At 41.9% G+C, this 26,044-nt stretch overlaps 1 protein-coding gene across 6 annotated transcripts in view; it reads left to right on the forward strand.

The window, feature by feature from the left end:
• The window catches only part of LNX1 (ligand of numb-protein X 1), a 359,863-nt gene that overhangs the window by 289,265 nt on the left and 44,554 nt on the right, over positions 1 to 26,044 (forward strand). For all 6 annotated transcript variants that reach the window (XM_050947563.1, XM_050947562.1, XM_050947565.1 and 3 more), the window contains 2 exons: positions 20,770 to 21,011; positions 22,598 to 22,753. In XM_050947563.1, coding sequence (XP_050803520.1) covers positions 20,770 to 21,011; positions 22,598 to 22,753 — 398 coding nt within the window. The remainder of the gene's footprint in view (positions 1 to 20,769; positions 21,012 to 22,597; positions 22,754 to 26,044) is intronic.

Raw genomic sequence — 26,044 nt, forward strand, 5'->3', positions numbered from 1 at the left:
CCCACCAAGTTTCAGTGATGCCAGCAATGTCATAGTTGTATTTATTTATTAGCACTTCCAGTTCTTCCTGCTTATTACTCATACTTCTTGCTGCTTGCTTACTAGCTGTAGCACAAGAGCGGTGATGACTTGAGTTACCTCTGAAATCACAATGATCTAGGATTCTTGGCATGGCATAGAGACATGTCTTACTGTAGCTGTACAGCACATGAGTGTAATTTGTGAAGTCAAAATGTCTAGGAACTCAAAAACTGGATGGTAACAGACAGCAAAACCTAGTGGTGATTCAACCTGGTGATACTCTGAACAAAAAGAGCTCTCTCAACCATGCTTGTAGCTGTTTCCATCACTTCACATTATTTTAACTGCTTAGTTAATGTCCCAAGGCGAGTGGTGGAGGCTTCCTCACTTGGGACTTTTTAAGCTAGGCTATATGAAATGCTACAAATTGTACCCTATTGAACAATCTTGTATGGACAGGAGATGGCCTGGATGATCCAATAGGTCTTTGTCATTGGTAACTTCTGTAATTCACAGGCGGCCCATTGAAGGCAATGAGTACACTGTGCTCCTATTAGGTGGTGGTGAATGTTTGGGCTGAAACTTATGAGTAAGAAATAAGATTGTTCTGCTTAATATTCTTAATAGATGCCGGAGCTCTTAGCGATGAGTTAAATTACATGCAGAAAAGCACACACAATGTATACAGCTCTTGTTGTAATGCAACAGTTCACAGAACTGATTCTGCAGTAGCATTCTGTGAAACAGGAATCTCAAGAGGTAGTTGTGACTTGCGCTGGCCAACACCCAAAAAGGGATCACCAGTAATGTTGGTTTAAACTCATGGCGAGTATCTCACTAGTGTACTAATATCCAATTAATAGTTACAACAACCACCATTAAGATTGCACTACTAGAGTCTTCATAAAAAAGAGAGTACAATTATCTTCCCTAAGAATAGCATGAGTGCAGTGTTTAATTATCTTGCTATTGGCACTACTGTGGTTATTTTGTCATTGGAACCCATTTGGCGAGGGAGGGAGATTGGACGTGCAATCTACTTTACATTTAATTGTTTGCATAAGTACCTGGGGGGCGATTGTATTAATATGTGTAGCTAGTTCAAATTAGGAGGGGCCATTCTGGGTGCCCCAGGATTGTTGGTACACAGCAGCTTTCTGGCCATGCCCTCTTCATGAAGGGCTATAGAAGATGGCTATGCCAGCTCTACATCACCTGCTGACCCTCTGTTCTGCTGGTTTTTCAGCTACTATGCATTGTCATGAGCCAAAGATCTGTCCCTAGGAATCTATAAGTATTTCCTTTGGTGCTGTGTTTTAATTGTCTGCAGTCCCCTATTTGATGTAGTCTCTATGTACATTTTACTTATCTTGGTCATTTCCAGGGGCTTTGAGCGCACATAGTTTCTAAGGGAGGTTTTCTGCTTCCAATTTCTCCCCATAGAAGAGATTGAATTCCAGTGCATTCTTATTTTATCCTTCCAAGGCATGAGCATAATGAGATCGGACAGTAATGGTTGCTACATTTCACATTTTTGTGCTGTGTCCCCAGCAGTCTAAGCATCTGTAGGTTTGAAGGCACGTACAGTTATAGTCTTTGAATTCAGAATAAATCAGATGAGAACAGAGCTAAACAGGACAGAGCATTTAATAAGATGTATAGCGCCCATCTAAACATGCATTTAATAAATGTAAAGCCTCATGGATCTGGCTTTTTCAGACTTGAAGCCTGACTAATAGTAATGTGACCTGAATGAGGAAAGGAAATTTGTAAAGGGAGGTTTAGACCAAATGACTTTTTTGTACAGTTGATGAACCATAAGCCATACTAGACACTTTTGGAAAGCTTCCCCCAGTTCCTCCCCTCCCCCATCCAATGTCCTGTCTGTCAGCTAACACTGCATTTCATCCCTTGTGCTCATTTTGCAGCAGTATTATGGAGTGCTTGTCCTAGAAGCTATTAAAAAATGCTTTTTAAAGATTTGTGATAGTCTCTTTGCTTAGTGTTAAAGTCAACTAATTGTTCTGTACTTGATGTCACCTTGATGCAAATTTTGTTCTGTACTTGATGTCACCTCAGTTATTTCAAATTCTCAATAAATATAAACAACTAAAAAAATCCTAGCATGATTCTGGGCCTAGTGGTGCTTTGAGGCACCAGGATAGCTGGTAGTCAACAGACCAAAGATTTCTACTTTACTGATAGAGCCTGATTTGCATGCATGCTGTTTAAGAGCAACAGGGTTAAATAATATTTAGCAGTTTACTTAGGTCTCTACCTCTTAAAAGTGTTTATAAACATTAATTAAACCTCTCAATCCCACTCTCAGGTAGGTAACTTTACCTAAAAAATAGCCATTTGTGAGCTTCACAGACCTCAAACTCTGTGAGCTTTTCCTTTCCCTAGTGAGGATGGCAGGAGTTAAAGCAGTTCCTAAGTAGCTGTGAGTTCTTGCATGTTTCTGTTGATATTTATCTTTCCCTGTTAGAAACACACACCATATCTTTCTGATTTCAGACAATTCTTTGTTACAACTTAAGAAAAGTCCCTTTTAAATTTGATATTCCTGATAAAGTAGCACAGCTGACTAAGAGTGGCAGAAAATGAGACTTCCCAATGCAGATCCTAAGATTCAGCCAAGAAGTACTCAGCACAATGGTGAAAGAGGTGCTAAAATGCTGTCTCCTAGGCTGCTTTTTTTTTTTTTTAAATGGGATTATCTCCCCACATACACACACTGCAAGCTAAGGAAGTTTTTGACAGTGGTTTAGATCAGGCTACTCCTGCCTGTGCTATTTGCTAGTGACTCTAAGGGACTATAATGGAAGCTGGAGGTTGCTGAGACCCAGGGTTGTGCTGGTCACGAAGGCAAAGCTGGTCCTAAGAGATTTGATGATGAATGGTTATGACTCACCCATGGAATCAAACTTTTTTTTAAAACTCCCTTCATTACACACACAGTTTGCCATACCCAGACCTTCTTGAGATGCATTTTAAAGAAAAGAATCTCAGTATATAAAACATCAACTTGGAAACCTCTACTGTGGTGTCTGCTAATGACCTCCCATGACACTTTTTTTGCTTTTAATGCTTCCAAAAGAGAACAGCTGTTCCATCCAGGGTCCCTTGTGCCTGTGAAGCTCTTGTTGTTCTCCTCCTCCTCTCCTCTGGCACCCTTCACGAAGAACGCTATTTCCAGGGCTTTTAAAATATTCAGATAGGAGAAAAATTGTTCCTTTTTAGTTTTTTAGCAGACCTTTCAAACCAATGACACTTCATTAATACTTGGGATGAGCAAACTAGTTCAGATGAGCAATGATCCGGAAGTGGAACCTCAGATTCAAGCACCATTAAACTTTTGGCAACATTTGGATGTAGATCCAGACAATGTGTCAGGTTCCCAGCTCAGCTAGCTTTCAAATAAAATAAATCAACGAAAGCCTTAAGCTAATTACAAATTCTAAAAGGCATGGATTATATTTTCCCTGCCCTTTGTTATTCCTGGTAGAAGTGCTGAAATAGCATGACAATGCTCTCTGTACAGTTAGGGGTCTAGGAGAGTTTTCCCCTCACTATTAGTATTTGTACTACAGTAGTACATAGAAGCCCCACTGAGATCAGTGCAAGACTCTCTATACAAACACATAGTAAGAAACAGTCCCTGCCCCAAATGGCTTTTAGTCATAATAGATGAAACAGGCAGCCTGTGGAGAGACAGCCACAGGTAGGTAAAATGATTTTCCCAAAGTAACACAGCAGGTTAGTGGCAGAGCCAGCAACATAATCTGGATCTGCTGAGTCTCATGCAATCTATTCAAACTGCCTCTCCTGGGACAAATTCTGGCTCTGTTCCGTAAGTGCAACCCTGCGTATGAGGCAGAGGTCTAGCGAGCGCCCTCCGTACCCTCCGACCGGAGGGGGCCGCGCAAGGAAGGGGGCCCCTAAAAGTGGCAAAAAAAATGTAAGGTATAACTAGGTAAGTGACATTTATTGACGCTATTGCACAATCCATGTCGGTTTTACTGACAAAACCGTGAAGTCATTATGATACATCATAATGCTATTGGCTACATCAGTTGTCTGTCGGTCAGTTTTGAATTGTAGTTGGACCCATTCAAAGAATGTATATTTGCGTTCATAATGGCGGTCGGCGGATAAATGTTATTAATTTAGTTGTTTAGTTTTTTATCGTTTCCAATGCAGAAGCGTGCTTTGTGATGTCTAAGAGAATGTATAAGAGCGGAGCTAGTAAATGAAAGGCAGCAAAAGATGCCGAGAAGGAACTTGAGAAAATTCCAAAGTTGTCAACGTATTTTGCGCTGCAGTCCAATGTACAGGTACAGGCACATAAAACGGACAGCGCTAGCAGCGACGAATTGTATCCAGAAGTGCTCCAAATGAGGTCGAAGGTGAAGCCAGTTGTTCTACCAAACAAACTGTGACAGATATTCCAGCTGCTGCCGGGAAAGAAGTTTCTGAATCTGAACCACTGACTGATGATCCAGGAGATTGGCCGTCTATAATATCGGACAGGCAAGTGTGTGACATTGTTGCACGTGGCCCACCGCAGCAGAATGAAAGTTACGAATTTCCATTTAACGAGGAAAGACGGAGGTTCACAAGTACTCATTTCTATCGAACCATGGCAAATGGCGAGAAAATAAGACGTTCATGGTTAATGTACTCAGTTCAGAAAGATGCCATTTTTTGTTTTTGTTGTAAATTATTTGGCACTGGCGACATACCGCTACGTCGTGGAACATCTGCTTGGAAAGCACTGTCAAAAAGACTTCAGCAGCATGAAACAGGCAAAGGTCATCAAGACTGTATGGTGAAATGGTTTGACCTTCGGTCAGGCATAGTAAACCGTACATCTATTGACCAACTCGAATTTCAGGCTTTTCTGAAAGAAAGAGATTTCTGGAGAAATGTTGTCAAACGCATGGTTGATGTCGTTATTTTCTTGTCCGAAAGAAACTTGGCATTTCGAGGAAGTAATGAAAAGCTCGGCGATCCTTCGAATGGCAACTTTTTGGGACTGTTTGAATTGCTTGCAAAGTATGATACTGTCCTCAGCGAACTTTAACAGAGGATTAAGAAGGCAGAGACACATGTTCAGTACCTCAGTCCACAAATCCAAAACGAGCTGATTCAACTTGTTGCCGGTAACTTTCAAGAGGCCAACATAGCGCAGTTTAAAAAAGCAAAATATTATTCAGTTATTTTGGACTGTACTCCCGACGTGTCACATGAAGAACAGATGTCTGTGGTGTTACGCTTTGTTGAATGCAACGGTGAAGATGGTGTCAATATTCGTGAAGCGTTTGTTGGTTTTCTTAATGTTCATGATACAACTGGCGAGGGCTTATTGGAAGCGTTTCTTGAAAAGGCAAACAACTTAGGAATAGACATTGCTGACATGAGAGGCCAAGCTTATGATAACGGCACAAATATGAGAGGAAAGAATAAAGGAGTTCAAGCCCTCATGCTAGAAATAAATGACCGTGCCTTGTATGTACCATGTGGAGCTCACACTTGGAATCTTGTGATCTCTGATGCGGCAAAGTCATCGAAATATGCCGTTGACTTTTTCGGTCTGATTAACAGAATATACGTTATCTTTTCTTCACCTTCACGTTGGGATATACTTCAAGAACATATGCCAGTATCTGTTAAAGGGTTATCGGACACTCGTTGGGAGTCGAGAATTGATGCTGTGAAGCCATTGTGTTATCACCTTGAAGAATTATGCAATGCTTTGTCATCTTTGCGAGAATATGCACTCGAAAAGAAAGATAGCAATACAGCAACAGAAGCCAGTGCGCTTTTAGACCATTTTACTACGTGGCCTTTTGTTCTGACTGTGTACGCATGGTACGATATACTATTTTGTCTATAAAACCAGCAAATTAGTTCAGTCACCAGATGTGTCAATTGACATACTGCAGGCAGAAGTCGGTGCTACAATGAAGTTTTTGGAAGACTATCGAAATACAGGATATAACTCTGTGGTCACAAATGCACGTGAAATAGCAGAGCATATGGGTATTGAGCAGGTGTTTCCAGAAACCAGGGTGCGACGTAAGAAGAGAATGTTTGATTATGAATGTGCTGATTCGAGTCGTCTTTCTGCCGAAGAAAAATTCAAATTGCAGTTCTCACTGATCAGGCCATATCTTCTTGTTTCGTCGCGTTTTGACCAACTCGTGGAGTGGTATAAGTTGTTTGGATTTCTGTACAACGCTAACAGCCTGAAGCAGTGTCACAGAGAAAATGAACTGGAGAGTCACAGCAAAAATTTTGAAAGAAAAATGGGAGACATTGATGCCAACGAACTCATAATGGAATTGAATCATTTTATTTATGTCATCGAGAAAGAGAGAGGACTTGTCACGGCAAACAATTTTTTTAATGTACATATACAAGAACAGCCTTCAGGAGATATATCCGAATCTTTGTATTTGCATGAGAATTCTTCTGACCACACCAGTTACTGTCGCTGGTGCTGAAGGAGCTTCAGCAGAATGAAACTGATCAAGAATATCCTGCGCTCAACCATGACAGATGATAGGCTTTCTGCGCTTGCAGTTATCTCAGTCGAAAACAAGATTGCCAGATCTCTGGACTATGACGCATTGATTAACCAATTTGCGGAGAACAAGGCTCGAAAGAAGCGCTTTGCGTAAATACGGAATACGTGTACACTTTAGGCCTATGTATACATAATATGAACCCTGTATATTGTATAAAATAAATACCGCATTCCAGTTTCTGCATTGTAAGGGGCCCCAGACATATGTTCGGAGGGGGCCACGTTCTTTGTTGCTATGGCCCTGGTATAAGGCATCTGATATTAATCTCTGATCTTTTAACCACTTACGAATGGATTTAACTTCACATATACTAATAGTGCCATTCGTTTCAACAGGGCTACTCGTGTACATATACTTAAGCAGGTATTTAAGTGTTTGAAGGATCAGAACCTTAGAGGCTACTTCTGAAAATTTTGAGCCTAAGTGACCTTCCCATAGTCACACAGCAAGCCAGTGGCAGAGTGAGAAGCAGAGCCCCTCTTCCCTGAATCCCAGTGACTTGATCTGAATGGAAGACGAGATCGCCTGCTCATTGACACTGAATCATAGCTAGCATGGTGACTGGATTTACCTTTTTGTATAGGATGATTAAGTTCTTTAGTACAGGATGTTGACCAAGAAAAGTGTCTTCTAATTTAAGATTTTTTTTCCAGATCAGGCAAAACACCTATGTTAGTGATATTTCTCAAGACTGATCAACTGAGAGAAGATTGCAAAGGAAAAAAAGAGAATAACCCCAAATTACCCCCATCAGAATGACCTGCTGATTCACTGTATTGTGGTGTTCACATGCAATCCATACTCAGGTATACAAGACCTGGGTAGGCCAGAGTAAGGAGATGACAAATACTTTCATTGACTTTCCAGTAGAAGTAACTTACATTAGATTAAATTTGATTTAAAAAAAAAAGATTAAAGAGTTTCTGGTTTGAGATCACTGCTCTTAGGGTCTCTCCTATGTGATGGAGTTGGAACAAGTCTGACATTTAAAAGCACGTACTGGAAAACACATTCTGATTCTTGCACAATGGAGATATCGGTGCAGATATTGCAACTATGAGACGCACATAAGCAATAGTAGGTTCTGCATTCAAAGAAGCAAATCCTACCCTTCATCTGGAACACTAGATCCTCTTGCATCAAAGTCAGTGCACTTCCAGTGCCTAAATCGGGGGAGCAGAATTTGGGGAGATTGTACCGTGTTGGAATGCCTCTGTATGTGAAACCTACTCACCAGTGGCTCCTTGCATGGCTGTATGCAAGGGCAGGTAGGGAGGACAGAGTGCCCCACCTTTTTGTAGATGTTATTGTCTTACCCTGCCTTACCCTATTGTGGGGACAAGTGGTAGAACCTGGAACAGTAGCTGTGGAAGGGCCTAGGGAGGACTCCACCCCATCTTCCCCCCGAGGATTTCCCCAGTTCCTTGTCAGTGCCTAGGGTCTTCTGAGGGACAACTTACGCTTGTCTACACAGGGAAGTTATTCTGGAATAAGGTAGAGTGTGAATTTAAAATGCTTATAGCTAGTCTGGAAAAACAGTGCCTTTTTTCTGGTTTAATTTAATTGACTATGATTAAGCTAAACTAAAGAAAGACATTCTTATTTCCAGAGTAAGTGTGTCCACATGGGGAGCTATTCTGGAATAGCTGTTGTAGAATACCTTATTCTGTAATAGAGAGACAAGGTGGGTGAGGGAGTATCTTTTTATTGGGCCAACTTCTGTTGATGAAAGAGACATGTTTCTGAGCTACATAGAACTTTTCTTCAGGTCTGTATAGCTCAGTAGTGGGTCTCTTTCACCAACAGAAGTTGGTCCAATACAAGATATTACTTCATCTACCTTTTCACTTTACTGTCCTGGGACCAACATGGCTACAACAACACTGCAAACAACAATGAAAATTATTCCATAATAGCTGTTCTGGTCAATTTCCCCCTGTAGACGAGCCCTTAGTAAATAATACCATGTACTGAACACTGTAAACTGGAGTGGTAACTTCGGTGGAACTATTAGAGTTCCTTTTTGAAAGGTCTACTGTAATGCAAAGATCTAAGTCCACAGCTGTCCTTGGTGCATGATGTTGTAACATCCCCATTAAGCCTGTTGTTTTTAAAAAAAAAAATAGCAGAAAATAGTTTCCTGTGAGTCCCTTGTTATGTTTACAGCCATTAAGATGTTAGGTATTTCTTCCCTTTTCCTCCTCCTCCCCCATATATCTGCCCTGGTAAACAAAAAGTGATGACTGCTGAGAATCTTCTCTCTGTCTTCCAGGAAGAGAACTCATTCCACTAGCAATTTAATACTGCCTAAACCACAAAAGGTACAGTCAGATGAAACTAGATTTAACCAAGGACCAAAGGTACAGGGCATTGCTAACAACCACAAAGAGAGAACCCAATGACCAAGTCATTAATATAAATATTTGAATTCATCTGTGAATTTGTTTAGTCTGTTCCCTGTGGTTAAAAACTTTTTATCCACCGGATTTGTTTCAGGGATGGAGTTTTTTTTGGAACTGAAGAAAATTTCCTATTGTAGCTGTAGGAGTATTACATATTGAAAAGCTGGTCAGTTTGGGTGGATTAGCCATCTGCATTGACAGGCTGTTACAGTAATATTTACAGAAAGCAAGCAAGATTTATTTTAAATATCTCTGGATTCAGTCTGTCAGCACATCCAATACCCACCATGTGTTGCAGTCTGCTGGACACAAGTGTCGATGTCCCACTGGAGCTCTTAATTGTCACTGCAGCCAATGGCCTTGGATCACTTTGTGCTTACATGATGTGTCTAGTTCCTCCACTGTGTAAATTTTAGCAGGAGGTGAGCCATGCAGTGAATGTGCTGTGAGAGTTTATTTTCTGAGCTGCTTACTCACTTCTGAAGGAGTAGGATCATTGCAATTTTAGGGAGGTAGAGTGTAATTGTTCTCCTTTCTGAGTCAGTACTGAACCAGCATCATTTCCTACATCACCTTGATTTTCCTTGAGAGTCTGCCATTGCTGCTAACTAGACTCAAACCAGTTTAACTTGTGATGCTAACGAAATCACGACCTGATGTGGTATGACCGCAGGCTGTTAGACTGACTGAGTCACCGAGATGTCAGAACCTGTCAGAAACAATACACTTTGAAATAATTTCAAAAGTGTCTCACTGCTTTTTTTAAAAAATAATCCAGATCCATTTTATAGCAGCAACAAGGTAAAGCAGGATGTGAATTGCTAGGTAGTGTGACTGTGAGGGATCAGTGTACAGTCTAATTTTGAAGCACTGATTCCTAAGTTTGAGTACTTAGTTCTGCCACTGGCTATTTTGGTGCTCAGGTGCACATTTTAGTTGCATGTTTGAGTTTCCAGATTCGGACCAGAGCACCCAAACTTTAGGTACTGAAAACTGGACTCACCATTTGGACATAATGCTATATTGTGTTAAAATCTTTTTAAATATTTTCCTCTTTCTATTTTTCTTTTCTATACACTGTATTTTAATTGGAGAGAGAGTAAATGGGCTAATACAATTTGTACTGAGCTGGTATGATGTCAGTTACTTACCTTGGAATCTTTGTTAACTAAATGGGTGTAATTTAAAAAAAGACTAGTGAAAGGTTTTTTGTTTTTTTAATTTATAATCACACGTAAAGGGGCCAATTGTCTAACAGGCCTGAAGTGACTAAAGGAAAGGGGTGTGTGTGTGTGTAATATATATTCCCCAGAAAATCCTCAGTGTATGGAGGTGTAGAGTGGTTTCCAGGAGTAACTTTGATCAAAGTGTAATTGACATAGTGTTAGAGACTTTTTTTTTCCTAAAATTGCTGTTTAACATTTCTATAACATTAGCACCAAGAGCTCCAGACCAGAAACTAGCTTCCATTGTGCTAGGTGCTGTACAAAAGACAGTTCTAAAGAATCAGTAACTATTTTTTATCCATTACTTAATTTACAGTTTAACTGTAACTTTCATTCTAGGAAGCATGAAAGAAAACATGCATTGCCAGCAAGATTAGGAATGTAAAGGGAAACCATCTGGGGAATTTAGGCCCAAATTTTAAATGTCACAAACAAATGTTATGAATCCTAACTTCAATAGATGTGTTTCCATGACTTTTTAATTTCAGTAGTGAAGGAATTTTCTTTGATTAAACTTTACTAGCATGGTACAGTGTGTTGGGCACTGGACTAGAAATCAGACCTATATTTTATTCCAAGCTCTGTCACTGCTTTTCTCTGCAACTCTGGGAAAGTCATTTCATTGTCACATGCCTCAGTTTCCCCATCTATAAAAGAGGGGTACATATACTTACCATTCTTTCTAAAGTGCTTTGTTCTGTAGATAAAAAGCATAACTTATGAGCTATACCATCTGCTCTGATGTTCACTTTTCTCCCATATCTCATGCCCTCCCTTATGACCTAATCCTATTCACATTAAAGTCAATGGCTGTTTGACAGGATTATGCTCTCACTTCTTGGGTAAGTAAATACCTTATTACCAACAATTCTGTTATTATGAAAAAAAATAGAAATTTAAAAGGAGAATGCATTTTGTAATTTTTACAGAGTAATCCATGTTACTTACCATGTAAGCTTTCAGTGGACTATAATCGGTATACCTGTGATATTTGTACAAAGACTGAACAAGGACTTCTCAAACCTTTTATATTTGGTTTTGTCCTGTGTGCATTTTAACGGAGTATCAGAATACCTCACCAAAATGCCACACTATTTCTTCTTTGTTGTTGTTATTTTAGCATATTCCAGGGGATGTTTTTAATTCCATTAAACCATCACCAAAGGAGATTTTGCCTACCCAGTAAGCATGAGAATAAAGGAAAGTTGTAATTCTGAAAATCAGCAGCTCACAATATCACACTTAACCAAATCCTCTTCCAGTGATAATCACAGCAAGTGCCCTGGGCAGTTGTTAGGACCGGATACCAGCATGAGTCTTTACTACAGTTAGATGAGCAAGGTCTGCTGCTGGATCTGTTAGGTCCACAGAACCTCCAGTGTAATGAGAAGCTTATTCCGTAATGTGACTTAATCTACTTTTTATTTCAGTGTCAATACTCATTTATGTTGAAAGCAATGAAACTAAAACTGTGTTGTAAGCCAGGAAATGTTCCGTTCCCCCCTACAAGAAGCCCCTGCTGGTTCAGGGTTTTGTGCAAGACACTGATTCACTTACGTTTTAAACTGTTTTTGCTCTTGTTAAAGGTCAGATCATGAAGTCAACAGGTCAGGAGAATTACTTTTTAAAGTAACAATGTCAAAAATGTATTTTTAACATCCTATGATGATCCTTTCCCCACCCACTCCTATCCACACACGCACATGTGCAACGCTTACATGGGCACCTGAGTTACATCTTCATTTTTACCACCATTTTATCAGAGGCCATTTTCTGACCTTTGCTGGCATGAAGCAGATCCTCTTTCAGAATTTTTAGTCTCTACTAAGATGCCCAGAGTGGAAATCTGCATACTTAGCCTGACCTAAAAGAGGCCTTGGGGGATCTGAGGGTTATTAAGGTCAGAGGCAAGTGTCAGTAAATCCAGACTTCTGGGCTGCTATTTACACCTTTTTATTTGCTGGAACACGGTGTTAAGACAGTGTTCATTGTTTGTCATAATATGCCTGGGGCTGCTGTCAAAAATCTCCAACTACTTCAGGCAGCAGGTTAGTAAAAATAAGATCCTGATTGGGAGCTCCCTGAAATTGGATGTGATGCTTTTATATTTCAAATCTGGACACTTATATTCTTGTTTTATGTCAACAATAGCTTAAAAACAGACATTTTGATCTCAGCTGAGTTGATGTGTTTGGTCTGTTACTTGGTGGGTATTTTACTTAGCTACAGCCAAGGAAATTTTATGTAAAGTACGTACAGAATTAATATGATAAGATACAAAATATTAATCTGCCGACACAAAAAAGGTTGAAATACAACTATTTACAAGTGCGCTTTTTCCATCCTGCCCCACACCACAGACAATAACCTCTCTCTCAAAACTAAACGCCAACACTGGAGAAGCAAAAATATGTTGCCACCCACTAACTGCTTTAATGTGAGATGTGTGTTTTGTTATCGTTTAAAGGCTTTGATTTTTATAATCAAAACACAGATAAACCCACAACTCATTAAAAAAAACAAGCCCTCCCCCTAATTTATTATTTGGCAGGTTTATGAGTTGTATTAGTACTGCTAGTGCCAATATTGTCTTCTCTGTTATGCAGTTTTCTTACTTTCGAAGTACGGTAGAAGGGGAAGATCATGCTGAGATATTCTTGAGATTTCTGGGTAACTAGTTTATTCTTATTTAAATATAATCAAGTGATCAAAACACTGAACAACAAACATGAAAAATACATCAATAAATTAACAGATTTGTGGCTGCGTTTTAACATCTAGTACAGGATGAACCCCTCCATGCAGCCTGAAGAACACAGTATCACTATAGCAGATTATATGAGTTATGAGACACATAATTGCAGTACTTTGGAAATTTCACTCGGTCTTCTCTTGTTGTTTTTGCACCGAACAACTTGATTTGGCCAGTATAAAAAAGTAGAGCCATTGTATAAAAGTTCTGATTTTGATTAGGCTCTCTTTTGCAAAGAAAACATGGACCCCCTCAGTTAAAATCTGAAACCATCACAATTTTGAATGATCTGCCGTCTCACTAAGTGTGGGGCTCATTTGCTATTGAAAGGATTGTGTTTATCATTTTATTATTATAAGACAAACCTGATAGGCAGGATTGCCCGTGCTTGTTCTCTGGAGGCTCCTGGAAGGATTCAGAAACCAGACATGAAGTTGACAGCTATTAATGGGGAATATTTAAGCTTGTGGAACTGTCCAAATGCCAGGTTAACTCCTTGTGGAGATGTACACATAGTTAATCTACAGTATATATCTTCTATATTTAATCATTGACGGAGATGAGAATGTTCTAGCACTCTGGGACCACTGATGTTTAATGAGCAATACAGGCTTTCCATCATCCAATCTTTTGGGGGCAGATTTTGTTTAATTAACGTTTTCAGGTCTTCCTCTTGAAATGACGTATTCGTCAGAAAAATCCTAGCTTTTATTTCATTTCTAAAATGTCTTGTAGAAAATGGCCCAATCCTGTGAGGTAATAATACAAAGTTCCACCATGACTGGGGTCCACAGAAGTTGAGGGTTCTCAGCACTTCTCTGGGTCAGGCCCATTAGCATATTTTTAGGATTGGTGGCTTGCTATGAAAGGGGTCACCAGTGCAAAAGTTTGAGAACCACTGAACTAAGATGTAGCTAGCAATTTAAAACTCTCCTTACAGATTGATACCACTACCATCAAATTTTGTTTCCTTTTAACTCAGACGACAGGCCTAAAGATAGGCATAGAATCATAGAAAGGACAATTTTCATTATCTCTTTTTTGTGGCCTTCACAATGGGCTGGTCTTCGCTATGGGAAGATCGAGGCTGCTACAATCGATTGCAACAAGGGTTGATGTAGCAGGTCTAGTGAAGACCCACTAAATCGATGGCATAGCACTCTCCGGTCAACCCCATTACTCCAGCTCCCCAAGAAGAGGAAGGGAAGTTGAGCAGAGAGTGTCTTCGGTCGACGCAACGCAGTGAAGACATCAGGGTAAGTCAACCTAAGCTATGTCGCATAGCTGGAGTAGCGTAACTTAGGTTGACTTACCCCAGTAATGACGACAAGCCTAATGTTTCTATATCTTGTCACAACACAAAAGTATTGCTGTCCAGAACAACCGAGGGAGAACACAAATCTGCAATTAACTTTGGCCACCAGTCAGTGTTCTAGTTACTTTGTGTCTTGCCCATGCTAATCCGGGATCCGACTTTCCTTTCCAGCCCTCTTTTTTTCATCCATAAATCAAGGAGCTGAGTATTAGTCACAACAAGAGAGAAAATTAGTACTGGCATGTAGCTATTGCATGTTTCTCTCTCTCTCTCTCTCTTCGGAGAGCCAAACATGGCCATATGGAAAGAAAAAAGAAAGCTTAAACCATACAAATATGATTTCACTTAAGCAGTCGCCTCCATTCATGGCTAGAGAAACATATTTGCTTAGTTCTGTCTTCTATTATCTCAGCAGTGTCATCGTAAGTGAAACAGGGATGTTTGAAAGTGAAGAGATGCCACTGCAGATTTTATTGCAAGTGTGAGGTTTTTCTTCTTCTAGGGACAGTATGTTAATCTGAAGTGAGATTGCTGGAGTCTTGCTGATTTATGCCTGCCACAGTTATTTAGGGTACAGATTTGGTGTTCACACTTAAAGAGCTTTGGCTGTCTTTTAACGTCTTCTGGTAGAATTAGAAGATGTCTTTCACCTTAGAACACAGTGCTAGTCACCACATCTTAAACCTCGCCATCCATCTATATATTAGGAGAAATGATTCTCTGAAACAAGCCAGTTGGCTGGACCCTGTTAACTATCTGTCTGTAGCAGAATAAACATCAGCGATTTGGGATGGCCAGAGAATGTGTGGTATAGTTTTAAGTAAAAGAAGGTACTTTGGCACCGATTCAGCAATTGGTTCCATGTTGGTGTGCCTCGTGCAGAGTCTCATTTTCTCCAGTGGAGCTTCATGCAAGTGTAAGGGTCTGCCCCTGCAGATCCATTTGCAGGACTGGGGCCTAGGTGTGTAATTAACTGAACCTTGGTCGCATGGTAAAAATACTCCGATTTCTAGTTTAGGGTTAGTCTGGTCTGTCTTGTTGCTAAGTAGTGTGCTCTCTGCTGTGAATTTCTTATGTCATCAACTACCTGACCTTGGTTTAAAACTTAAAGTCCTTAACAATATTGTGACTTATGCACTCCTGTGTTCACACCCTACACACTACTGCAATAATGTTGGTATAAAATATGCCTTCTGAGGTATCATTTGAAAACTAATAGCACACTGATTATTAATATCATTGTCAAATGCATGGGTTAACATTATGTATGAAGTTATAAATGTCCCCTGTAGGATGTTACTAGAACATGTTTAAGACCAAATAACCTACCCTAGGTAAAGGTGATAAAGAGGTCTGTCCTAGACAAAGGATTGCAGGTTTACCTCAATTTACATATTAGCAGTAAACAAAATAATCAAGCTAAACTGGCCAGTGTTATCCTGAGCCTGAACTCGAGAGAAGCAGGAGACTGAATCCTCAGGAAGTGTTCCTCACTTATAAGAAAGACAAAGACATCCCTTTGTGGATATAAGGAACAGAGAGAGAAATTCCTTCATTTTCCTTCACCTTAGCAATTTGATCTCTGTGATGGAAAGTTGGAAAGAATACTGTGGGTGGGAGAAACCATCTTTAACAAAAATTGTATCTTGATAAATTTTAGTCTTTTAGATGCTTGTTTTCACTTTAATTTGCTTGTAACCATGTCTATCTTTATCTCTTTTACTTAGTATCACTTAACTATGTCCATTTGTTAACAAACTTGTTTTATTTTTACTATAAACCAATTCAGGGCTGTGTTTGAAGGGGAGGGTGTGTTTATCCGAGCCAAGTTAATGAGCGGTAGTGTACTTACTCTTTAAAAGAGCAGTGAACTTAATATCTTCAGTGAATATACAGTGATAGGTGCTGTGCATTGCAGAGAAACATCTCTGAGAAGCTCAGGGCTGGAGTACACAGGGCTGGATTTCCAATTAGGTACAGTAGGCACATGCCTAAGGGCGCTGGCATTCTAGGGGCACCTAAAAGTTAAAAGGTTAATACATACAGGTCCCCTGTGGGTGGCCAGGCTCCTGGCACTGGTTGGTGGCTGCCCAGTCTGTTAGGCTGGAGCAGGGCAAGTCAGCCTGCCTGGAGGCACTGTGAGCCGCGGGCAGGTGGAGTGGCTACTTGAAGGTATCAGGAATGTCCCAGCCCTTCCCAATCTTGGCCAACCCGCTGCCTGTGCCCATTGCTGGGAAGGGAGAGGGAAGGGCATGGCCAGCACCCCATTCACTTGCACAGGCAGAGACAGAGCATGGCTGCTATGCCAGGCTGCGGGAGGGACAGAAGATGCCCAGGGACCACTCTCCATGGGGAGAAGTACAGTCTCCCCCTTGCACCTCGCCTGGGGCAGGTGGGCTGAGTACCAGGCTGGGAGCATTGTGCATGGCGAAGGGTCTCATGCCTTCCTGGGAAGGCTGTGTTTATATTTCTTTTCGTTTCATTTTTTACGGAAAATATGAAGGTCATCTGTAGGCGGTGTGGGGGGGGGCACTGAAAAGGTATAAATCTGACCCTGAGCCCACTGATTATTTCCTGCTAGGCCAGGTTGGGGCAGGGAGAGCCTGGTGGAGTTGGCTGGTGAGGATGACCAATGGGGTTGGCAGGGATCTGACACGTAGTCTTCTCTCCAATAAAATTCACTCTAGCTGAGGCAGAGGGGTAACAATGCCTCGCAGCTTTGGGTATCCCTAGCAGCATGTTAAGAATACCTTCTGTAGTAATAATAAATACTTACTTAGCAACGTCTGCTATTAAATCCAGAATCCTTGTAACATATCCATGATGTAGGAAGATAGTAATCAGAGATGGGCAAATAATTCAGAACAAACATTTTGTTTGTTTGATTGTGGAATGTTCACTGGGCGATTTTGCAACATTTTGAAATTGGTTATTCCAGATTCTCCACATCTGTTTTATTTCCTGAACAAATAACTTGTGAATGGTTTGTTATCATGAGCAAAGCTGGTTGGGAATTTTTAACTGCAACAATTTTCTGATAAAAAATGCCTTTTCTGCGAATCCAAAAATTTCCACAGGAAAACTTTCATTTTTTGGGGAAAATCCATTGGGAATATTGACATGATGGCTCCCTGGCTTCTGCCTCAAACACTCTTCTAAATTTCTGTTTGGCGGAAAACTAAATGAACCGAAGCTTTCTAGGAGAGCAGCCGAGGCTGAGCGCTCTGACTTGCTGCCTCCCTGGCTCTCAGCCTGCCCCCTACTCCAGGGCAAGAGAGACAAGGGTGCACTCAGTACATGACAGTTTTTTTTGCAGGAAAGGATTTCCATTTTCCAGCCATCTGTACTTGTGATCAGGGACAGCTCCAGGCACCAGCACGCCAAGCGTGTGCTTGGGGTGGCAAGCCACTGGGGGTGCTCTGCCAGTCGCCTTGAGGGTGGCAGGCAGGCTGCCTTCGGCGGCTTGCCTGTGGAGGGTCCGCTGGTCCCACGGCTTCGGCGGACCTCCCGCAGGCGTGCCTGCGGAGGGTCTGCTGGTCCGCCGAAGCCACAGGACCAGCGGACCCTCCGCAGGCAAGCCACCGAAGGCAGCCTGCGTTCCGTGCTTGGGGTGGCAAAATGCCTAGAGCTGCCCCTGCTTGTGATGTAGACCTTTCAGGACCCAAAATGGGGGCCCTGGTTCTCCACTCACAGGTCCCCTTAACTAAAAAAGGCAATGTCTGTCTGGGTGGTGGAAAGCAAGGATTTAGAGGACTTCTCTAAGGACCTTTAGGGCATAAGATGGGATAGCTGCACCCAATTTCCAAAGCACATAGGAAAAGGCCAGTCTGCTAGAAGGGGCTGCAGCAGTGAGGAAAGCTCTCCACTCCCTGAGGGGAGTCCTTACAAACTTAGGTACTTTTTATTTTGCTGGTTTTGTTGTGGGCCTTGTTTTGGAATAAGCAGCCCCCAAGATCTGAGGGCCTTAAGGGGCACATTTACTTTTTGCTGGCTCTTTAAAATACTTAACCAGGCCACTGTTCCTGAGAAGAGTTTTTATTCTACCCCTTCTCCTTCTGTTTGAGAGAGAGCTCTGAAACTGGCCTCTGCCACAGGTGATAGGAGCCAAACTCTGAAATGTACACAAGGTGGTTAGATACTAAGGTATGTGGTATTGTTTCTGTTCCCCAGTTGGATGACTTATGTCACAAGCCAGCACCAAATGAATTTCTAATATTACAATCAAATATACACCTTGCTGGAGATACATTTTTGGTGCATATTCAAGCTTTAAGACTTGCTTCTCCAGGGTATTTGTGTTAGGACCACTTGACCATTTGACTGTTCACGGCAAGCAAACACTAATGGGTCACAAATACAGTCAAAAGGGGAACTGCTTGTCGATTCAAATAACTAGCCACCAAAAAAGTTATCCTTTGTCAATCAGCTCTCATGAGTATTGAAAAGATGAGTAAGCTGAAGCAGCTTTCGGCCCAAGAAGGAACTGATATCAGAACCAGTGTCACCACAATGGGGATAAAACATGATTTAGTATTACAGTAACCATTTTTAATTCTCTCTCTCTTAAAAATACTACTGCTGTAAGCTGAATTAAAATACGGTCCTGAAATGAACACACCAAGTTCTGTAACTTGTCTGCCTCCCATCGACACCTCTCCTACATGCCCAAAAATATCTCCATAAGCCATTTCTATTTCATGGGCGTCTGTTCCATGTATTACAGTTTCCCTGATGCATACTCCACCAGCATCATGTACTGTATGTATTATGTATTCCTCTATGTGTGCACCACATATTACAAAAGGCTGTGTGTGTGTCCCTAAGGGCTTCTGCAGCTATTTCTGGGATTGCATCCTAGAGGGCATTTATATGAAAGTCATCAGTTAACCTTAGCTATGAGGAAGATATAATAGTAACAGTAAGTAGGGCAAGCTCATTAGGCAATGATTAAAAAGCAGAATTCATTACAATGGACATGTTTGTGATGGCTGCAGTAGTGGGGTAGAAATGACGCTGGAGAAAAGTGACAGGCGCTGTTTCCTTGAACCCCCATGGTTCTGTGGTTAGTGTGTGACTCATTAAATATGGAATCACAGAACTCTTCTTTCTTCAGGCAGTCCTAGGAGTTTTGAAAGCAACTGTGTATGTGTGGTCCCAGTTCTGTCATATAGGATCAATCTCACACAGACAATAGGCTCTGAAAATAAGTATATTTAAAATTGAAAGATATGTATTTTTATCTACTACAATGCCACATCTTTAGCTACTACCCTTGATTTATTATTTTTTTAAAAAGAATAAGTGTGTCTGTTAACTAGTAATGGGCTGACATGGATTTGGTTGCTGCCGTGGTTAGGATTCAGGGTTTGGATTTTTATTTGTGAGAACAGGCTGGATCCTAATTTGGATTGAGCATCTAACCCCGAACAGCTATATCCATTGAACAACTATTGTCACCCTCTCCTGGGCCCCTACTCACCACTGCTATATTCTGAGTGGGACTCTCAGACCTCCATCCTCTCCTGGGCTCTTGTGATGGCAGCTGGCCACCGCCTAATGTCTCTTGGGCCTTGTCTAGACTTGGGGGGCAAAGATGTTTTTTTACAGTTGTTTGTCCAATGGAGTCACTTCTGTCAACTGAGAACCCTACATAAACACCAGTGTAGACACAGTTTAAAATAGTTTAATTTTTCGATCTGAAGGTGTCAAACTGTGTCTGTGTTACTCTGAAGTGGGTTCAAGCTAGCTGGGTCTGGATCTGATGTTCCACTGTTGAATACACCCATATTCAGGGGTATTGATATTTGAAGTTCTGGCTCATCGATACTGTTAGCACAAATTTGAAGTAGGTGCTGTCAAGGAAGAGGTTTAAAAGGAAAGAGGGGAGGGAGAGATGTCTTCTGCGGACAGAGAGGTGCTGCTACACTAACAGAATGACAGCTCCTCTGACAGAGAATATTTGTCATGGTGAGGAGCTCACAAAGGCACTGTGTATGTGGCTTTTTCTTTCACAAACATAAGCTGACACAAACAAGCTTTCAAGCCTCACACTGGTCTCTTTCATTAATTGCACACAAAGGACAGATTATAGATTCCGGTCTTTGATTTGATCAATCACCTGCTATGCCTGTATCGCCCATTTATGCTCAGTAAAACTACAGCTACCAACAGGCTGTATCTATCTAATTGTCTATTGAAGTAGATTTCTCAAGTAAAATAATAATTTAACTAATTATTCAGTGGCATCTATTCAATTTCTTTTAATTCTGTGAAACCTCGACAGGGCTGGCATTTTCCCACATTGTTTGGTGTCTGTTTCATAGGTCAAGAAAAAGATTTAATTGCAATCGTTACCCTTGGTACTGTTAATCATTTGTCAGTGTCAGACACACTGTCCTAAGCAGGTAATGTTTTAAATGCAACTTTTACTAACACATCCTTTTCCTTTGCTTTGCCTTAGATGTAAAGGAGCATCCCATTATGGCCTTACCAAGGAACGAAAGAGACGTTCACAAGATGACTCTCCAGACTGTAGTGCCACTTTAACCATAGCGGCTCTTGGCCCAGAGCTCTCCACAGCTGCAGCGATTGCCTTAATGACAGATGAACCAGGCCTAGTTAATCCAGCCTTCAGCCTTGCTTCAGAAGACAACCAGTCAGGGAGCAGTTCTGGGGACCCCAGCAGGAGCAACCGAAACAGAAGTAAGAACTAACTAGGATGGTCTCTGAGGCTAGGGGGCGCCTCTCTGAAATTAACTTTGTTGAATGCTTTAAAAATGTCAGAGAGCAGAAAAATATGTTTTTGTTTTCTGTAATAACCCTTTTTTGTATTTGTCTTGTTCAGGCGTGCTCCCAATAAACCAATATATTTAGGGTGACAAATGCATTCAGCAATATCTTGAAATGAATCAGTGGTTTTATGGGTATAAAATTTTCCCAGGGAAATGGAGGAGTGTTTGCCAACATTCCAAGATGATGAAGCTCAGAGGAGCTGGCATTGCTAAAATGAACCACAGTAATGAACTAGCCACACCAAAAATTCTTTCCCTATTTTTTCCTCCCCTGCCAAGCCCCAGTGAGTGTAGCATATTGGAAAAATGCAGTATGACCAAAGGTAGTCATCAAGAAGTATAGCCAGTAAAAGGAAGAGTATAGTACAGGTAGAACTAGTATTTGTGGGAGCATGGGAGCCAAAAGGAGTTTGTCTTGGGAGGATGGATGCAAGGCTACAAAGGAAAAATTTAAACTGAGTTGAATTAGGATTCCAAGACCAATGCTTTGGTCTTGAGAGCATGCAGTGGACGGGCAAACGGAAAGGTGAGGAGAGAGCACCAGAATCAAAGACCTTCATCATAGAATTGAACCCTGCTGTTTTTGTTTGGCTGGGAGCCGGGAGTTAAATCTGATTTTGAGGAGTTGTGTACTATTAGATGGTGATGCACAGTACGCTTATCGTACTGAAAGATATAGAGTAAGAAGTGCCATGCATATCTATGGCCCTGTAGAAATCAGGGTCTGTATTTCAATTATTATACATTTGTACTGTCTTGCTAGTCCCTTTTGCTCTTTTTTCCCCTCCTTCATATTATTATTTTTTGCTGAATTTTAAAAAACTTCTTTAGCCTGCTTTAGAACTGGGACCCCTTTTGGTTTCTCACCTCCCTAATTATTATTCCTGATCAGGAGGATGGAATGCCATATGGCTAGCATTCCTGACACTTCTAATTTTAGCCATTAAAATATAAGGCACTGTTGGAGTTGGGGGGTGGAAGGTCCACCATGATGGCTTTGCAGCAGTGCCATATGCTGCTTCCATAGCAGACTTAGCAACAGCCTCCAATTTCTCTCCTGCGGGCTAGTGGAACATACCCAGCTCATTTGTTGTGGCACTAGCCCTTCACCTTATAGGCATTTTCCCCTAGCCAATCCACAGTATGGCTTTGACTTTGAATAGTGCTGTTCACAGGCCACTACCTCTGGAAATCAATGCTACATTTATGACTGGCTAAACAGATGGAGTTAAAGATCCTGGGGCACCACAGGATAGCAATCCTTCAAATTAAGGTTAATGAATTCTCAGGCCTGAAAATCTATTTGGGGCCAGATACAATGTAAGGGAAGCCATATGCAGCAAGGAGGAGAGGGAGAAGCTACAGCAGCCTTGGTGTCACCACTACCACCACCTCTGCCTTCCCTGCGCATAGCTGCGGTTACAGAAATGACGTGGTTCTGTTGGTTGTGCAACCCAAAGCTGCTGCATTCTATTTATTTTTCGCTGTCTGTTGCAGGTCGACCCTTCGAACGTTCCACTATAAGAAGCAGGTCTTTTAAAAAAATAAATCGAGCTTTGAGTGTCCTTCGAAGGACGAAAAGCGGCAGTGCCGTATCCAACCAGGCTGACCAGGAAAGGGAGTGTGTTGAAAACTGTCTTGCTGCAGAGGAAGGTAAGACTTTGTTCAGCCTGTGTATTTTTCTGTATACCATGACGGGGTGGGAACCCTATTCACATGTTGATTTAACACCCAGGTCTTACATAAATAATAACAGAAGTACTGTATTGTGTGACTGCAGTGCCTAGGAGCCCTAGTCATGGATTACTTTGTGTTTTTAAAATACTTCATTATTTTATTTTTTTTTAAATGTACCAGCCAAACAAGGAGAGGGAGAACTTACAGAGATGTGGAATCAATTGGGGCTTTTCTGGCAACAGAACATGTGCTACAGAGACAAGGGTGGCCTAGTGTTTAAAACATGGGGTTGGAAGTCAGGACACCTGAATTCTGTTATTGGCTCTGCCCCAATTCACTCTTTGACTTTGGACAAGCCACTTATCCAGTGTGTGTCTCAGTTTCCCCTTCTATAAAATGTGGATAATACCTACTATACATCTCATAGGGGGTTGTAAGACTTCATTGATGTTTTTAAGTGTTTGCAAGTCTGTAGGTGGAAGGTATTTTACAAAGGTAAAATATCATCGTCAGTGTTCCAGCACTTATGTTTGATATTTTGTGGCAGAAGTGTGCTAAGATGGTCAGACAGGTGACACTGCAAGAGCATCGTGCTCTGTCATAAGGAAATAGAGAGAAGTTACTATATGCTATCAGTCAGTGACAGGGAGGGGTGGAAAATAATACTTAGCACTTGATAGGCTCACAGCACTACATAAACATTAACTAATTGCTCTGCACCATGTGCCAACCCCGCAGCCATCAGAATGGAGGGAAAGTGACAATATCTTTGGAGTGATTGCCTAAATCAAGCTCATTATTTCTCTGCTCTAAACTTCAACGATGGGAACATGACATAGGGTATGTCTACATCTACAATTTTGCAGCGCTGGTTGTTACAGCTGTATTAGTACAGCTGTATAGGGCCAGTGCTGCAGAGTGGCCACACTTACAGCAACCAGCGCTGCAAGTGGTGTTAGATGTGGCCACACTGCAGCGCTGTTGGGCGGCTTCAAGGGGGGTTCGGGGAACGCGAGAGCAAACCGGGAAAGGAGACCAGCTTCGCCGCGGTTTGCTCTCGCGTTCCCCGAACCACCCTGCAAACCGCAGGGAAGGAGACCTGCTTGCTCGGGTTCGGGGAACGCGAGAGCAAACCGGAGAAGGAGACCAGCTTCGCCGCGGTTTGCTCTCGCGTTCCCCGAACCACCCTGCAAACCGCAGGGAAGGAGACCTGCTTGCTCGGGTTCGGGGAACGCGAGAGCAAACCGCAGGGAAGGAGACCTGCTTGCTCGGGGTTCGGGGAACGCGAGAGCAAACCGGGGAAGGAGACCAGCTTCGCCGCGGTTTGCTCTCGCGTTCCCCGAACCACCCTGCAAACCGCAGGGAAGGAGACCTGCTTGCTCGGGGGTTCAGGGAACGCGAGAGCAAACCGCGGGGAAGGAGACCAGCTTCGCCGCGGTTTGCTCTCGCGTTCCCCGAACCCCCCTGCAAACCGCAGGGAAGGAGACCTGCTTGCTCGGGTTCGGGGAACGCGAGAGCAAACCGGGGAAGGAGACCAGCTTGATTACCAGAGGCTTCCTCAGGTATGCTGGGATACCTGCTTATTCCACGGAGGTCAAGAAAAGCGCTGGTAAGTGTCTACACTTGATTACCAGCGCTGGATCACCAGCGCTGGATCCTCTACACCCGAGACAAAACGGGAGTACGGCCAGCGCTGCAAACAGGGAGTTGCAGCGCTGGTGATGCCCTGCAGATGTGTACACCTCCTAAGTTGCAGCGCTGTAACCCCCTCACCAGCGCTGCAACTTTGTGATGTAGACAAGCCCATAGAATCTCTTATCCCCAGATCAGATACCCATTTGCATCTTGCTTAGGTCAATGTTTTAGGAAGACAAAGGGTCCAGTTCCCCATTGCACTATAGTCATTTGCACCTGAATACAGCAAGTGTAAAATGCTGCCAAGTTAGAACAGTAGCATTTTACACCCACTTTGCACAGGAGTAAATAACTACACAAGGCGTATGGCAACAGAGAGCCACGCCAACATCTCTCACCATTTATCTGCTTGTTCCATGCAGAAAGAAAGCTCCATTTGGTTTCTGTATTTTTCAGTACTTACTCCACATACTGAGACATTATATTTATAAAGTGACTTAAAAGTTGGACTTAAATGGCAACCAGGTAACTCTAAATGCATAAACCTTTCTTTAAAAGTACTATGGTTCTGATCTTTGACCTGATGCCATCACTGATAACTTCCCTGAACCATGTAGTTTCACTGAAATTTAAAGTTAAAAATTGCGAACAAACTTTAAAAAGCCTAGGTTTACAAAACTCTGCATGTGCTATTGCATGTGAAAAGCCATGTGTGCATTTGATTATTCAATTTGCAGATATAGTTACCATCATAGTGATCACAGTAATTATGCATTCAAATGGCCAATCATACTATTTGCATGGACATTGCTAGAACTGTATGAACTTAAATTCAAAAAACTTATGCAGCAACTTATACAGTTCTGGGAATCTGTCTTTAAATGCTCTATTACATCTTGGAAACAAGCATGTAAACAAATAATTTCTTAGAATTCAAATACACCCTTAATATGAATCTGTGATTTTGATCCTTGACAGTTCATTACGGCAGGTGCTTTGTATAGCAGAGACTCAAAGGTTCTTGCTCGTCTCTCTCCTCTTGCTGGAGGAGAAATGGAATACAGTTCTTTCTGAAACAATTGTAATCATCATGACAGGCAGCAGAACACTCCAATTCTGTGAGGTGTGGGGGCTCTTTCAGCTGTTCTCCATAGTCTAATCTACACGTCTGAATCTTGTTAATTGTGCTGTCACTGGGACAGACTTGGGGGATGGCTGGAGTCTGATAGCCAAACAGGTCATAGCTCTCTCCAGGCTGCATTTTCAGCCTGCTGCAGAGTCATCCTCCTTTGCTGAGTCTCTTATCCCTTTTGGGGAGATTTTACCTCTTGGAAAGCGTGGTGCTGTGTTGGAGGGGATACCTTTCTCTTAGTGACCCATTGGCTACCAGGCATTGCCTGTACCCTTCCAGGATCATCCTGACTGGTAAATATTGGGATGAATTGAATCCTGGCAGGATTCAAGATCTGGCTGGTTTTACCAACATTATATTTTATACCTCATGCTTTCACAGAGGTCAGCAGCAGTTCGGATGGTTTAGCTGCCATTATTATTTTAAATTTTTTTCTGTAGCTGTCAACTTCATTTCAATTTATTTTTAGACATATGTCCTGTGCCACTCAATGTTTAGTC

The sequence above is a fragment of the Gopherus flavomarginatus genome, chromosome 3 (assembly GCF_025201925.1).
Source record: "Gopherus flavomarginatus isolate rGopFla2 chromosome 3, rGopFla2.mat.asm, whole genome shotgun sequence".
In the NCBI taxonomy this organism is placed as follows: Eukaryota; Metazoa; Chordata; order Testudines; family Testudinidae; genus Gopherus; species Gopherus flavomarginatus.